This window comes from Chionomys nivalis, chromosome 17, assembly GCF_950005125.1.
Source record: "Chionomys nivalis chromosome 17, mChiNiv1.1, whole genome shotgun sequence".
Lineage (NCBI taxonomy): Eukaryota > Metazoa > Chordata > Mammalia > Rodentia > Cricetidae > Chionomys > Chionomys nivalis.
In genome coordinates, this window is record NC_080102.1 from 48909610 (window position 1) to 48925797 (window position 16188).

The following is a 16188-nucleotide window of genomic DNA, read 5'->3' on the forward strand; positions in this document are numbered from 1 at the left end:
CTCATTTACACTAATATAATCCACATTAATTTTGTCTTCAGACACTGGTAGCAGCCTTTGCAGTGTAAGGCAAGGGGAGCCTACACAGCACAGGGTGTAAGTATGAAGTCACTGGTGATCCAAGTCACTGGCTCTAGGTTGTCCAGACCTATGGAGAAACAGAGCACAGTCAGTAAAGAGGATTTGAAAATCATCCTAAGAAATGTTAGAGTTAAGTTTGAGCAGAGGGAACCAGAGTAGGACAATGCAATTCAAAACCAGACTTGGAGATTTGAACCTTTTCCCACCTGGGGTAAACATGCTGCATCTAATCACCCTAAGGTTGCTCTTCACCGGCCGCTGTCTCACATACCTGCTGCTGCCTGCTCTTGGGTTTGTTGTTGTTGGTTTGCAATTTCCTGGCAGAAAACAAGTAGAAAAATGTGCTTTTAGAGTTAAGCTAGCTTCTTTCAAAAATGGAAACCACAAGCCCAAGTTGATGCTTAACAAGAAACAATGGTCAGGTCATTAATTATTGGTTGATGATCGCTTCCAGCAATAAGCCTTTGTTGGAGGAGTGCATGTGTGTGGTAGGGGTTGTCTAGGGTATGGCTGCCTGTACTCATGTATATATGTATTCACGTGAGTGCCTTTCCTCAGGCTCCATAAACTCTTTTTATTTTATTTTCTTGAGACGATGTCTCTCTCAAGCGTGGTGCCTGTCAGTGAGGCTAACCGAGCAGAAAGTTACAGTATTGGATTCAGGTGTATACCACCATGTTTGCCATGTTTACTTTCTTGGATTTGAGGACTGAACACACACAGACACACTTATAAAATTTAGCAGGATTACTTTTCCCAAGGAAATATAATTAAGAACAACAATATACAATAAAGATAGTAAAGTTGCTCTTATGAAAATGGTGTGTGTGTGTGTCTGTGTGTGTGTGTATGTGTGTAGGTTACTAAATGGCAAAGAACCCAGCCTATGGGGCTTCTCTCATTCCTTCCTTTGGAGATGTTGAGGACTCTGAGGCTAATGGGAACCAATGAAAAACTCATGAATTAGGTCATATCCAAGTTTTCCTTCAACTCTAAAACAAGCCCATGGGGTTCAAAGCTTTGGCATATTACTCCTTCATTTAAAAAATGTTTAGCAGGAAACTCAAACAAAATTCTTATTGTGTGTTTTCTTTTAAAATGGGCCAATTGGTCAAAGCTGAGTTCTCGAGTCATTAGTCCAGTTTCTGTCAGCATTTCCAGGCAACCCCTGGATGATCTCTTAGTAATTACATAAGTAATTCCCTTACATATGTGAATTTTTGAATGTTTGATGGCATACCTTATAGAGTTTTTTAATATTCAAAATTTAGACACAAATAATTAAAATGATGCAGTATTAAAACCAATATTAATTTAGGTATTGAGTATGAGAGACTTAGTGTCAGTTGTATGTGTGAAAATACGGTTTGTGTTTATTAAAGAGAATGACCTTCTTTTGAGATTCAAGGTGCTGTCATAAAACAGTTGCTGAGGCATTAGTAGCACAGACATCATGATGCTGGTATTCTCAGTGTTCAGCAGTAGACAGAGTGAAGCTAGCAGGAAGAAAGACACTAGGCAGTGTGTCAAACCAAACAGTGAGACAAAACAGGTACGGAAGGTCCTTGGGTGAGTGAAATCGGTTGCTGTGGGATGTAACTATACTATTTTGCCACTTCACATGGCTTTAAATTTAAAAAAAGGAAAGTAAGTTACTCTAACATCTGTGAAGAGCAACTTCTACAAAGGAAGGAAGGAAGCTAGACCAGGTTATCAGATATGAAAAGATTTGCCTTGGGGTTGATTAAAAGTTCTAGTTTTCCCACGGGGTTCCAGCTCAGTTTGTATTTGTGCATGCAACACGTTTCAGCAGCTCCAGATGCTTCCACAGATCCCCACAGCTCAAAGGCCCCCCACAACCCTAGGGCACCCCAAAGTTCCCCACAGTCTCAGAGGCCCCCCACAGCCACAGAGGCACCCACAGATCCAGAGATTCCCCATAGCTCCAGAGGCTCTCCACAGTCCCAGAGCTTCCCCCTCCACAGCTTGGAGCCCCCCCCCCCACAGTCCCAGAATCACCCTACAGTGCCAGAGGCATCCTAAAGTCCTAGAGGCACCCACAGCTCCAGAGGTTCCCCACAGCTCCAGTGGCACTCCACAGCACCCCACAGCTCCCCACAATTTCCTACTGAACTGCTGCCACTAGAGGAGCCCTAGAGTACTGCTATCAGGAGAGGCTGCCTGCAATAGATGTACTTGCTGCTGTTAGAGGAGCCTGTGGATGCTGCTAGCATGTGAGGCTGCCTATGGTGTGTCTGATGTAGCTGCTCTCTAGCAAGCCAAGAGCAAAGGAAAGTCTTGCTTCAAGTATAGCACATTTATTAGACCTATTTAATACTTTCTGTTTGTGTTCACCAAGCCCATGCATTAAAAGACATGCCTTTTTGTAGCCTTGTCAATTTCAAAGGCACAAAGCATGCTTTGTATTAACCATGTTGCTTTTCTTACATGTTCTTTGAGTCGATTTGTTCATCGACATTAGTAATAGTTTAATTTTTTATTTATTGCAATAATTACTTTACAGTTAGTGTATGGTGGAGGAGGAAGCAAGGAATGGGCATTTAGATGTTGAAAGTCTTTTGACTTAAACTTGGGAGACTTCTGTGGTCAACCACATATACACGCTGGAATATCCCCCGAACTTTGCTATGACAATTTCCAGGATGTGATTCAACTCCCCTCATCTGAAGGGAAGAAACTGTGATGCAGCCAAGCTGCGGCTTTTAGTGAAAATAAGTGAACATTTGCGTCTAATTTGTGGCGAGAATGTGCTGAGACCCGAGATCTTCACTTGCTTTGTAAGCGTTCTATCAACCACCGAGAGCCCCAGCCTCTCCTGAGGATGGAAAGTGTTAGCTGCCTGTGTAAAAATGTCAGAACCTATTTTACACACACACACACACTGTACTAAAAAGGATATTAAGATTTCCCCTCCGCTTTCCTCTGGTGGGGTTTCAGCAACATGCCTTCACAAGATATAGAGCAATGAGTCTGTGTTGACGTTCTTGCAATTCTTGCATGAGCCTGTCAATGCCTACTCAGGATCTAACATTTAAGACAGAGTTGCTTCTTAATTGGCTTAAATTTAAGCCTCTACTAGGCATGGGGGTTGTGAATGGGATCAAATGGGCCAGAACGTTAGTAGCTTTGACTCTCCACCTCCTCAGCCAAGTAAAGGGCACACATCCAAATGTTTGAAGATGTGTGCAGAAGAGAACTCAGCACGTGGTAGAACCTACAGCCAAGCAGAACACATATGTATATTCTTAACACTGGGAAGAGTCTTGAACAAGACCCAAATCCTTTTGTGGATTATAATTTGATGACAAGTTACATTACAATAGAATCACCATCTATTTGGATAGTTCTGTAAGTTTTTAGCATCTTTGTAAGATGAACTGTGGAACATCTTGAATTTGGTCAATTTACTCAGCTTTGCAAAACTAAACTAACAATTCACAGCCATGACACATTTATTTCCCCACATTGATATCACTAAGATTCTTAGAGACTGACGTTTTTCTTTAAAAGTACTAAGTAGCAAGTAGCAGTATATGAACTGAACAGGTTATATTCGTGTGTGTGTGTGTATGTGTGTGTAAATACACATGTGCATACAATAGCAATTAGTGATAAAGAATTTGAAGAATAGGGAGGGGTACATAGGAGGGCTTAGAGGGAGGAAAGGAAGGGGAAATAATATAATATAATATTCTCAAAAATAAAAAATGAAAAGCTACTGATGAACTAAGTCCATTATTGGCTTCTCTTCAGTGTTGCTAACTGATGAAATGACAAAGACACCAAGTCCAAAAGGCCTGAAGTTCTGTTTCTTTAGTTTCCAATTGGAAAGCTGAGGCTGGAGCAGACGTTGAACAAAGACATGCACTTGTCAGGTCTACCACAGATGCTTCCTCATAGGAGAAAGCAATATACCTCTATATCCTAAATACTGTGTGGTTCACGGAAACGCACTGACTGACCAGTCGCTGGTTTTGCCCATAGCTCGATGCCAACGGGGAGCTGCTCATCCGCAATGCCCAGCTGAAACATGCCGGAAGGTACACCTGCACAGCACAGACCATCGTGGACAATTCTTCAGCTTCTGCTGACCTTGTTGTGCGAGGTAAGAGTTGCCGACAATTCAGATAAAAACAAACCCCCAGGTATTTGATGTTCATAATTTGAAGAGTCTTCTGGTCACCCTGGATATCCAGATCCTCAGGTGTTTACAGTACGACTCCGTGCTGCAGATGCGTTTCTGATTTCCTCCCCACAGCTTGGGATGGTTTACCCTAGACAAGTAGTAAAAGCACTCATTCTGTTTGTGTCCCTAACCACGTGTCTTCTAGAAAGCTATACACCACAAGCTTCTTACTGACTGTGTTTAAAGCTAAACACTCATTAAGTTCCTTCTAATGCTTTTCAGTGTATGGTATAATGCAATTAGCTTTTTACTTCAATTGCGGAAAAAAATTGATGGGCATTGCTTACCTTAGCCACAAATGTGATATATTTGTTATTGTTGTCTTAGAATTAAAATGTGGATTGATGCATTACCATGTTGCGTTTAGTGCTTGTTTTTTATACTACTGCTTTTGCTGGCATAGGTGATGTAACTGAGAATGTGACGGACTAAGTGTGTATGGCAAACGCAATCCCTTTGCCCCTCTGCTGTGGATTGGAATAATTTGGAAAGAGAGCTAGCTGTGAACTTTCTCCACTGATTCTCCGCCTGTACAAAGAAGGCATTCTTCTTAGCTCAGGTCCAAAAACATTCCAGGGGTTGGCTGCAGACTCTTCACCTTAATGTCTTCCCCTGTCTTGTAACCATCTCTAACTATCCAGCAGCTCACAAAACGCTTTAGTATTTCCACATGTATTCTTTGACCCGGTATTCTTTTAATGTTCTTTCTATGTCATTTGTTGCCCAAATGTCACCACCCTTCAAAGCCTGCTCAAGCATTAGTCTAGGATTTCTCTGGTGGCTCACATATTAGTTCTTCTCTGAACCTTTAGAATTTCTATCCTTTCATATCAACTTGTGTATAACTTATTATTGTCTACTATAAAAATCATGTGCATTTTGACTAATATTTAGTAAGTCACATAAGCCTGTGAAAATTTTATGACTCCTTTTTTCTTATTCTTTTTAATTTTTGCACTTACTATCTTTTAACATTTGAACATTATTTAATTGCTTATTTTTATGATGATTTTTGAAAATGAGATATTTAGTAAATAAAATATTTGGGGCAGACAACTGAATTCCCCCAGACTCATACCCATCTGAATTTCCCTCTAGAACAGCAAAAACAAAGAGTGAACTCTTGGCCAACAGGAGGCAATGCTAAAATCCCTTCAGTCTCGTGTAGGGGTAGCAAGGACCTGACTGAAATTTCTTTATTTAAATGAGCTCGTTTATCCATTTCGCAGACCGTTTACTATAATTAATACAGAAAACCCCATTACACAGTTCCAGGTAACAGAACTTCTCGTGAGTTCAGCCTCTCCATTCTTAGTAAATTGTTACTTGAGGCACTGACTACCTTCACAAGTCATCAGAAAAAGACACAAGTTTACTTTCCTTTCTAACCAAACACTAGCTAGAAAATCCATTTTTGGCAGGACCTTAAATAAGGATCTTACTAGAATCATTTAACGAATTTTAAGAAGAAAGGGAGAGGGGAGAGGCAGGGAGGGGAGCAGAAAAAACGTAGAAATCAATAAAAGTCAACAAACAAATAAAAAAGAACAAGAATCAGTGTTACCAGAGGGTTCATGTAGTAATGCATGAACATCCATGTTCTCAGAATCATGATAAAATCATTATGGTGATATTGGCATACATGATAGAAGGTGTTTTATATACACATGTTTAATAATTAATAATAATTCATTGTTTATATTTTTACAGAGCCAAAACTAATTTTAAAAAGATGCTATAATAGGTAATATATGGAAATTTAGAAAAGAAACATTTTGTGTGGCAATTTTTGGTTCTAGGGAGAAAGGTGCCTGGCAAGAGTCTAGCAAGTGCACTCAGGAGATGCATGGTGCAGCACTTCCGGCCCTGGCAGTGGTGGATGCTGCACAGGGGAATGGATGGTACTGTCTGCTCTTTGAAATCTGCTCAGTCACAGACCCTCCAACACTGGAAAGGTGTCTATTATGTGTAACCAGTAGACAGATTAAGTTCTCCAGAGTCTATGTATGTCACAGTGTACACTCTGTAGAACTTCTAAATGTCTCAACATTTGGATTAGAGGGTGAAGGGATAAACAATTCTCAATATTGTGTCTGATAAAACAAATAATGTTCTTAGTAATGTATCCATCTAATTGTATTTTTGCACCTCGTTCAGGAAGTCATAAGATGTGTTTATTTATTTCATTGGAAAGAACAAAAAATTAATAAGCTTCATGTAATGAAACCAAAAGCAAGCTTAGAATATAAATTTGAGTCAGACATGGTGGCACATCCCTTTCTGCTCAGCAGAGTGAGGCCAGAGGTTCCAGCTTGGCTTCGTCTACATAGACTGTAAATGGCAATTGGAACACCAGTGTGTACCCCACACTTCAATCACAAACACCCATTTCTCAAAACACAATGGAGTGTATAGCAGCCCACTCTTACCTGAAGTTTTTCTTTCTAGGCTCTCAGCTAGCCAAGGTCAATAACAATCTTATTATATTAAATGGGTAACTTGAGATACAAGTAATTCATGGTCTTTAAGTAGTGTATTCTTGTGTGTGGTGCGATGAAACCACATGTATCCCACTCCATCCTGCCTGGAATGTGTGAGTCATTCTCTGATCAGTGTGTCATGTTTTATAGCCGCTGTTCTCAGCCTGGAGGTTGCAACCCCCTTGGGAGTGGAATGGCCCTGTTACAGGGATCATGTAGGACCATCAGAAAACAGATATTTATGTTACAATTCACAAAGGTAGCAAAATTAGAGTTATGAAGTGGCAATGAAAATAATTTTATGATTGGGGTTCATCACAATGTGAGGAGCTGTATTAAAGGGTCACAGCATTAGAAAGGGTGAGAACCACTGATGTATAGCCTGCCCACTTGATAGTAGCTATGTGTTGTATTCAAATAACCTTTATCCCACTTAATAATGATCCCAAAGCACAAAGTTTCATTACACTATAGCTTCATAATTTTGCATTAGTTATTAATCTCTTCATATTTTAGCTTGAAGAAAATGAATGCAGAGAAAAAAATGTCGGTGACCCACAGCTTGTGTGCATGTATGTGAGTATGTATTTGTGTGCACATGTAACTATAATGAAGGAGTGGTGAATGCATGAAGCTTCACAAAAGTAGCATGTATCAGAAAATACAGCATGACTTTTGCTATTATTTTAAATTAATTTATGAATGGACATAATTAATTACATCTAAGTACCTTTTTATGGGTCTGTTTTCCAATGCAATAGCATAATACCTGAACTAGCATACTGTATAAAGAAAAAAAGCTTATATACATCATAGGTTATGAAGATGGAAGCTCCACACTGTCACCGGCTCAGCTCCGCTGGGCAGTAAAGGACACATATAACACAGAAAGGACACAATACATCCCACTCATGTACGTGTGTGACTCATACCACGAGACTGTTATCAAAACAAACAGAATAAGGCACCATCCATGGCCTAATACTTCATGACAGGCCCTATTTTGAAAAGGTTCCACCATTGGGAAACCAGACTTCCCACAGGTGAAGTGCAGGGAAGCATACAAACTGTATGCAAACCTTAGCAGCCTCTAAAGAAACAGCATGGATGAGTGTAACTGGAGCTATTGCATGGGACATTCTGCTTAGAGGAGATGATCTGCTGCATGTTGGTGAGGTCTAAGGAATAAGGGAAAAGGCAGCGTTGTTGGCTGAAAACAACTCATCAAAATGGCACCAGTATTTAGGCAGAAGACATCGTCTGTTAAAAAAAAAAAAAAAAAAAAAAAACTTGAATGTATTTAAACACAAATTCTATATAACGTGGCTTAAAGAAGAGAGGGGAAATTGTTGTGCAGAATCTGATCCACCGGTTCTACTCCAGCTGGAAACTGGGGCTCACAGACATCTAGAGCTTTTATTCTCCCTAAGCTAACTTTTCTATCATTTCTGTCTATCCATGTTGGAAATATTCCTGTAACGTTTATGCCTCAAAGCAATTATCTCGATAAGAGCTTGAACTTGAGGTAGTATGCTCCTAGAATTTTGGTACACAAAATTCAAGATGTGGATAAAACTCTGGCAAAAAGAAAAGATGATTCTCTCTAACCCAGACAGTCTTTTACTCGGCTCTCTCATGATCCCAACAAACTGATAAATCAAGTATGAAATTATGTAAAGGACACAACAAGTAACAAAGGAAGCATGTGGCGATAAGAGATTCAAGAGGAAGAAAGGAAAACAACACAATTCAAGCCAACATTCAGAGTATAGTTATTAAATTACGACTTAAAATAATCATGCTGAAATTGGGAAATTATTTAGAGTCAAAATGGTTCTAATAAAAAAACTATAAAAATTCAGTAGTTAGGAGAGAGAAGAAATGCCTTTAAGTGGTCTAGACGCACCGTCATTGAAAATAGAAATCACAAAGATAGCACCTCAGGGACAGACAAGGGATGGATCAGAAAGCTGGAAGTCACACTTGATAAAATCATATTTCATCATAAAGAATATAAAATTAGATATTAAAAAGATAAAGACATTGAATATGTAGCTGAACCTGTGGCATGGACCTCTGGGCTTAGCTACTTGGGGATCTGAGGCAGGAGGATGACTTTATCTGAGAACCAGTCTTTCAAATATTGCTAGACCCAATGCAAAAAATTTGGAAAAGACACTGAGGATATAGCAAGAAATTCTTGTTTTCCAATTGAATTATTAAGGAAAAATAAACAAAAGAGAAGAGAACCACATTCCAAGACAGGATGGAGACAAATTCGGGAAAGTCAAGGACAAGCAGGATCCCCCCTGTTCAAGAATCACAAAAAATAAGTAAAAATAAAACTTCAGAAAACCAAAAGTAAATGCAGTGTTATACAAGCAATCCCAGTGAAAAGGATCTTCTTCACAAGGATACAATGGTACATGGACAGTAGGTTATTTGGTAACAATAGTATCAAGATGACCAGGATGCTGGCCCACACGATGGCCCCCAGTGACTCTTGTTTCTGGCTCAGCAACCTGAATATAACTCTGTCAGCTTGTTTACTCTGTGGATCAGCAGAAGTGATGCTTCAGGATCGGTGATGAACAATATTGCTCCTGTTCCGCGGCCTGAGGACTGAAGGCTGTCATATCAGAAGCAGATGTCAATGGCCCCGTGGAGTGGTCCACAGGAGGAGGGAATGTGCTTCTCCCATGCCCTAAGCTGATTTACCAGTGCTTGGAGGGAGATATCGAGGGCATGTGACGATTGCCGCACCTTGATTGTAGTGTGCAACTACCAAGAGAAACTGACCAGAACCACTCAGCACAGACATTATAGAATGATTCATCCACCCACTGACACTATGAGAGATAGTAGTGCTTCTCGTCTTTAAGCTGCTGGTTTGGTGGATAATTTGTTATGCAACAATATAAGGCTAATACATTAATGGACTATTCCCATTAATGTGCTGAAAGAAGAATACCCATTCTCTACGTACTTGTCTACACAAGGAGGAACGAGATATATCAGGACAATTACAAACAACTCCTTGTCCATGAAACCAAATGACTCAATATGAAACCGGACAAAAGATGTGAACAGACTTCTCCCTGATGGGAGAATATAAAAACTGTAAATAAACACATCAAGTGTCTCACATTAAGAAAACACAAATTGGAAATCCAGGGAAATGCCACGGCAGACTCATTAAAAAGGCTACAATTTAAAAATAATGCAGACTGACTCGTTCACATATGAGTGGAGTAATTTCCAAGGGAGCAGGCATGCTGTAAATAGTGGCTCTGCGCTTACGGCTGTGCTTCCTTAGGATCTGGCCTCTGCACTCGAGGTGTCTATCTCACAGGCATAAAAATTTATGCACATAAATATGTATATATTATAAGAAAAATGACAAGTATCAAAAGTGAAACACATAGATACACAAAAATATGAATAAAATATTCATAATGGCTTCATTTATAATACTAAAACCTGAAAACAACTTAAGTGGCCTTCAGTAGTTGAATGGTTAAAGAAACTCAGTGGAATATGACTCAACCATAAATGTGTAGTGACTGCATATATCTTAAGGGATTTGTACTGATTAGTTCACACTCTCAGAGTAACTATATTCACGTTTTCAATGGGCAGGTAACTGGCCCCAGCTTTGCGAATGCAATAGGTGACCTTATGATGAAGCTGTATGCCAGGGGGCGCGGTCACACAGGCACGCGGGAGGCAAAGCCAACATTGCTTAGGAAGAAACAAGTGTACTAAAGAGTACAGGGAGGCACCTGAGAGCAGCTCCTCTGAGTGGGGCCCGCCGACCACATCCATGTCAGGTTTGATGTGTGACATTGTTCTTTAGTTTTGCAAAGTGCCATCCTGGTGGGAAAGTGAGGGATGGGCAAATTTCTCATTATTTTCCAGAGCTGTTTGTGAATCTATAATTACCTCGTAACAAAAATATCAAAATCCCTGGACCTAAGATACCAAGAGCTGTAATAGAGATACATGCAGTGTGTGCTGCAATTTTTGGAGTGACAGCCCCCAAACTGCCTTCTACGAGGGTAGTTCCAGTTAACCTCCCACATGGATAATGCAGGGTGGGGCTTGCAGTTTGGGGAGCAGTGTTAATGAGTAACTGGAGTCTCTGTCCCTACCCTGTGGTCCCCTTTTGTCCCCCTCTTTGTACTTCCCAGTATCTTCTACAAGAAAACAGCAAATGCAAGTTTGCGGGTTGCCACTATGGGATGCATTGGATTCACAGTATTCTGTGTCAACCAGACATTGAAATGACCTGGTGTGCCAAGTCTCTGTATAGAACACTTCACCAAGACAGCTATGTATTTGGGGCTGTTGTCCCCACAAATCCTTGGTACTGAGTTCGCCAGTCATACTACATTGTTCATAATGTGTGCTTTTAGGATCGTTAAAAAAGATATTATCAGCTTTTCTTCTAGCTTGTCAAATGAAACAGATGTAGAACTCACTCAGTGGGTCCTTGAACACTTGCTTGGGATGTCAGAGGGAATCCATGCAGGCTGGGAGCTATGTGCTTTTCCCTGGAAAGAAGGCTGCAGGGGAAATGGTAGTTTATCCTACAATAGGGCAATTTTAGTTAAACATTGTCATACTAAATAAGACAAGATTAGCTTTAAAATCCTGATCACAGAGCCACTCAACCTGTGTCTCAGTGACAAGGGAAACCATCCATCCAACCAACCAATCAACCAACCAACCAACCAACAAAACAAAGCAAAATTAAGAAAAGAAATGAAGGGGAAAGATAAGTACATCTCTCAGCGGGAGCACAATGCAAATGTGGAAAGGATCCCAGAGAAGAATAGCATTCCAGGCTCAATCACACTGAAATTGTCTTTAGAATATTTCACTGAAAGCTGTTGTTTGGAGAAAGGTGTTGACACAAATCAGAAACAGTACAGTCAGTGAGAGAAGCCAGCTGAGAATCAACCTTAAAGCAGAGGTGGGGGCTGTATCCTTTTACAGCACAGGGAGGGAATGAAGAAAAGACACGCACACATACAGAAACAAACTGGGTCTGGTGGTCTGGGCTCTCACGGAAAAGTTGCAGCACCCTGGAAGCTCAGCGTGTTGAGCAGGGAAGCAGAGTTATTGCATACAGCTGGAGACCAGCTTGCTCATCTTGGTAGGAGTAGCCTCTGTCCAGGAGCCATCTTCAGACATTAAACATCTGGGAAGGGAAAGTCACAGTGGATATTGCTGCACACACTGTCAACATTTATACTCGGACCTGAGGAAGGCTTGGTCAATCCCATGGGGCTAAGGTATTATTTTTTGACATGACTGGACTGTGTCAACAATGCACATTCACCAAGGACTTCCCTTCCTCTGGGTGATGCCCTGCTCCCCACAGAGGTGTGTGACATGGTCAAAGTATTAGAAAATGCCTACTATTTAGATCTTTACTGTGAGAATTGTTTTGTATTAATTCAGAACACACTTTTGCACTTTAGATAGTTTATACTTCTCACAAAAACCTACCCTAAGAAGACTGCTAAACATTTGTGTCTTCCTGATACCTGTGAAAAAGAACAAAAGCTTCCTGTCACAGTGATAAATACCAACAGCTTGGAAGCAAGAAAATCTATTCTTATTCTGAATCTCACACATTTCAGTCCAGGCTCAGTTGGGTTCCTTGTTTGACCCAAGGTGGATTATCACCTCAGGGAGCACAGGGGAGGCAACCTGCACCTCTCATGGCAAGTGGGGACAAAGAGACATTGGGCTAAGGCCCTATACCCCTCAGGGCCCACCCTTCATAGCTAAACTGCCCTCCACTAAGATCTACCTCCTCAGGGTTCCTCTCACCACCTCCAAACAGCATCAGAACTTGGTGACCAAGCCCTGAAAAACTAAGCTACATACCCACGAGCATTTCAGGTGGCTTCACCAAGTGAGAGAGTGAGGTTTGTGAGCTACCCTTGTGAATCTCTTTAGAGCACTGTGGAGTTAGTAAATACAACCTTATTCACCACCAGTTGCTTACTTCTTATCTTTCTCCTTACTGCAACCAAAAAAAAAGCAACTTTGAAAGGGCGTGGGTATTTGGGTTCACAATTCCAGGATACAGTCTATCATGGTGGGAAAGTCATTCCACCAAGCATGGATAACAATGGCAGGACAGGAGATGGCTGGTCACCATGCATCCACAGCCAGAAAGGAAAGAGAGACCGCTTGCAGGCAGAGTATCACAGGGGAGGCAACCTGAACATCTAATGGCAAGAGAGAACGAAGGAACACTAGCTGAGGCCCTCATACCCCTCGGGGCCTGCATATGCACACACCAGCATTCCCTTGTTTCCAGCTTATTTTATTCTTTTTATGCAGTTCTGAGCCTCAGTTCACGGGATGGTGCAGCCTTCAGTTAAGGTGAAACTATCCACCTCAATGGCCTAATCTAGATAAATCTCCCAAGGAAAGCCTAGAGGTTCTGTATACCAGGTGATGCTAAGTCTTGCCAACTGGACAGCCAAAACAAACCATCAGATTACTGATCACTAAAATGTTAGGTCACCAACTTCTAAGTTATTTAGGATTCCAAATGAGAAATCCGGGATCTTGTATATCCATGAATGCAATAGGGCTCAAAAACCTTTTAAATTTTGTAGAATTCTTTAGGTAGGTCAAAAATTAAATTTCTGTAGTAATTAGCAAAAATATTCAATTGTCTTATAGAGCCCTTACATCTGATTTATCATTATTGAATAATCAACTATGAATTTATACAAAAATATTATTAAAGTGAAGCAGGCAGAAATTATTTCAAAGGAACTTCAAGTCAGTTTATTCCTCAGAAAGTTAGGAAGAACAGGCACAAAGGTTTCATGTAGCACACATGTTAAATGAGGAGTGCAGGTATAAATGCAACTTCAAAAGACACACATACACACACACACCACACACACACACATATATAACACACACACACTACACATACACCACACATAGCGCACACACCGTACATACCACATATACACTACATACACATCACACTTACCACACACACATGCACACACACACACCACACCACACATATATACCACACACACACACAGCACGGACAGAGACCTAGGTAAGAGATAAACATGTAAAGGCAAAAAGATCAGTGTCCAGCTTGAATAAAACTAAAGAGGTAGCTTTTTGTAATATCTGGGCCAGAAAATACACATTCCACCTCAGATCCTTGGATGACAGCCTGAGTTTTCCACTTGCTCTGGCCAAGCAAATCTTGCCGCAGAGACAGACTGGAGGTGCTGTCTCATCAGCCTCACAGGACTGAGACAGCGAAATGGCCCTTGCTGCCCACACTGGCTGAAAGAAGGACCAACTAGGCGCCATTCAGAAGCATTTTGACCCAACTCCACACTAAACCACAGCTACACTGGCTATTAATAGCGAAGCTGGCCCAGAAATTAAGCATTTCCCTTTCTTCTGAGAATCAACTAATTCACGTCAAGAAAATGCTGTGAAGAGCATCTCTCCACAGCGGTGCCTACTGAGGCTGAACGTTGGAAATGAGTACCGACCGGTCTGGTCAGAATAAGCATGGGAATGTAGAAAATGGCTGACTGTTTAAAATTAGAACCTACTGTCCTGTTTAATTTATTCTTAAAGACTCAAGGAAAAACTTTTCCAAGTACTCCTGTGATTTAGACTGCATTAGCTGTGAAATTATATTTCTCAGTGTAAGTTGAAGGAAAACGGCTTACTTTCAGTCTCTGTCTTTGAGAAACGGGCCAGATTTTGATGAATGGAATTTCTCGTTGCTCTGTAGTTGATCTGTGTGCACAACTTCCTTTAAAAAATAATCAAGGACTAGAAAAATTGAAGCAGTCAAGAACCTCGGGGGCCTGTGACTGTTCAGTGTCCACTGCAGTGCTAAGACACGTTTTGCTTCTGTGTGTGTGTCCTCACTGAACAGCAATGCTGAATTAAAGTGAGGATCATGCAAGTTACATCCATTTTAGAGCAGGCACAGATAATGAATGGCACCTAAAAGTCTTGTAGGTAAATAAAAATCAAATGGATCGTCTTTAGAAGATAATTTGAATTATGCAGAAGAATCATTGTTTTTGCAACTCAATCTTTATATTATGATAATGATACAGAATAGGAATATCAGATAAAAGCAATATATATACATATGTATTTATATATATAAAACAATTTAATGTATATGATTCCATGCTATATTGTGATGGATATATTATGCACTATGTAGCAGATGTTATGACAATGTAGGTTCTTAGTAGAAGAGCAAGGTTTGAGTCAAGACAATCTGATGCCAACAACAGAATAATGGAACACTGATTCAAATACAGTTAGTGAGGTAAGCAATCAACATGGAAATTCAAATGAAACACCTTTTCTATTTTTTTTTAATGTTACTTCTACAGAAAGTCACCAAACAGATTTGGCAGCTCTATTACTGCCCACAGTGTGTGCATAGCTGGACTAATAACAAAGGGAAATTCTTCTAACTTACATTATTACATTATTCCAGTTATTTGGCTTAATGCAGATATAAAGACAATAGCAAAAAGAGTAAATATCCTACATCAGGTGGTGTTAAGGCTTCATTTTATAATCTTCTCTTTGGCCCCCAAATATTTAACTTAAATTTTGATCTCTGTTTTCCTGTAGCTTTTGTTTTGTGTTGACAACACATGATTCGCATAGTTTAAAGTCATGAGGCTGAGAAGGTTGATCTACCGGGAGAGAGCACACTATTCTTGTAGAGGACCTGCCTTTGATTCCCAGCTTCCATGTTAGTGGGCTCTTAACATCTTATTATTCCAATTCTAGGAAATCTGACATCTCTGGTCTCCTCAGACAATATCACTCCTGCACATAACCACATATGGACATGCACATATTCATGGAATAAAAAATAATAATTCTTTAAGCATAAGCATTCAACGTGAGTGAAGGTAATACCTCAGTTCGCAAAGGGCTTAAGAATTCAAGTTTAGTCTCCAGAACATAGATTTAGAAATGCAAGGGTGGTGGGTTATATTTGTTATCTCAGTGTCATGGAGTCTCAGAGGTGGGTCTCAGGGGTTCACTGGCATTGCCCAGTTTCTGAGTTCTGGGCCAGTGAGAGAGCCTATCTCAGAATAAAATGTCCTCTCCACATGCACACCACACATAAGCAATCTTTTTAAATGTTTCAAATTACAAAGTACAACAATTTCCCACATGCTCTTTACAAACTTTCTGTTATGGGTAGTGCTGGGACTATTAATATCATTTCATCGGCAAGAGAAATTTTAAAAAACTTTCTCACCTGTCACAGTATAGAACCACCAGAACCTAGCAGATGCTGATGTTTCAAATTAAAATATTGAATTCACCTTTCTCTCCTTTATATTTAATGAACAAATGAAC

The 16188-nt window shown here is 40.3% G+C and overlaps 1 protein-coding gene across 5 annotated transcripts in view; it reads left to right on the plus strand.

Moving 5' to 3' along the window:
* Cntn1 (contactin 1) overlaps nucleotides 1-16188 on the plus strand; it is a 266999-nt gene that overhangs the window by 190693 nt on the left and 60118 nt on the right. For all 5 annotated transcript variants that reach the window (XM_057791546.1, XM_057791551.1, XM_057791548.1 and 2 more), the window contains exon 15: nucleotides 4087-4207. In XM_057791546.1, the coding sequence (XP_057647529.1) occupies nucleotides 4087-4207 (121 nt within the window). The remainder of the gene's footprint in view (nucleotides 1-4086; nucleotides 4208-16188) is intronic.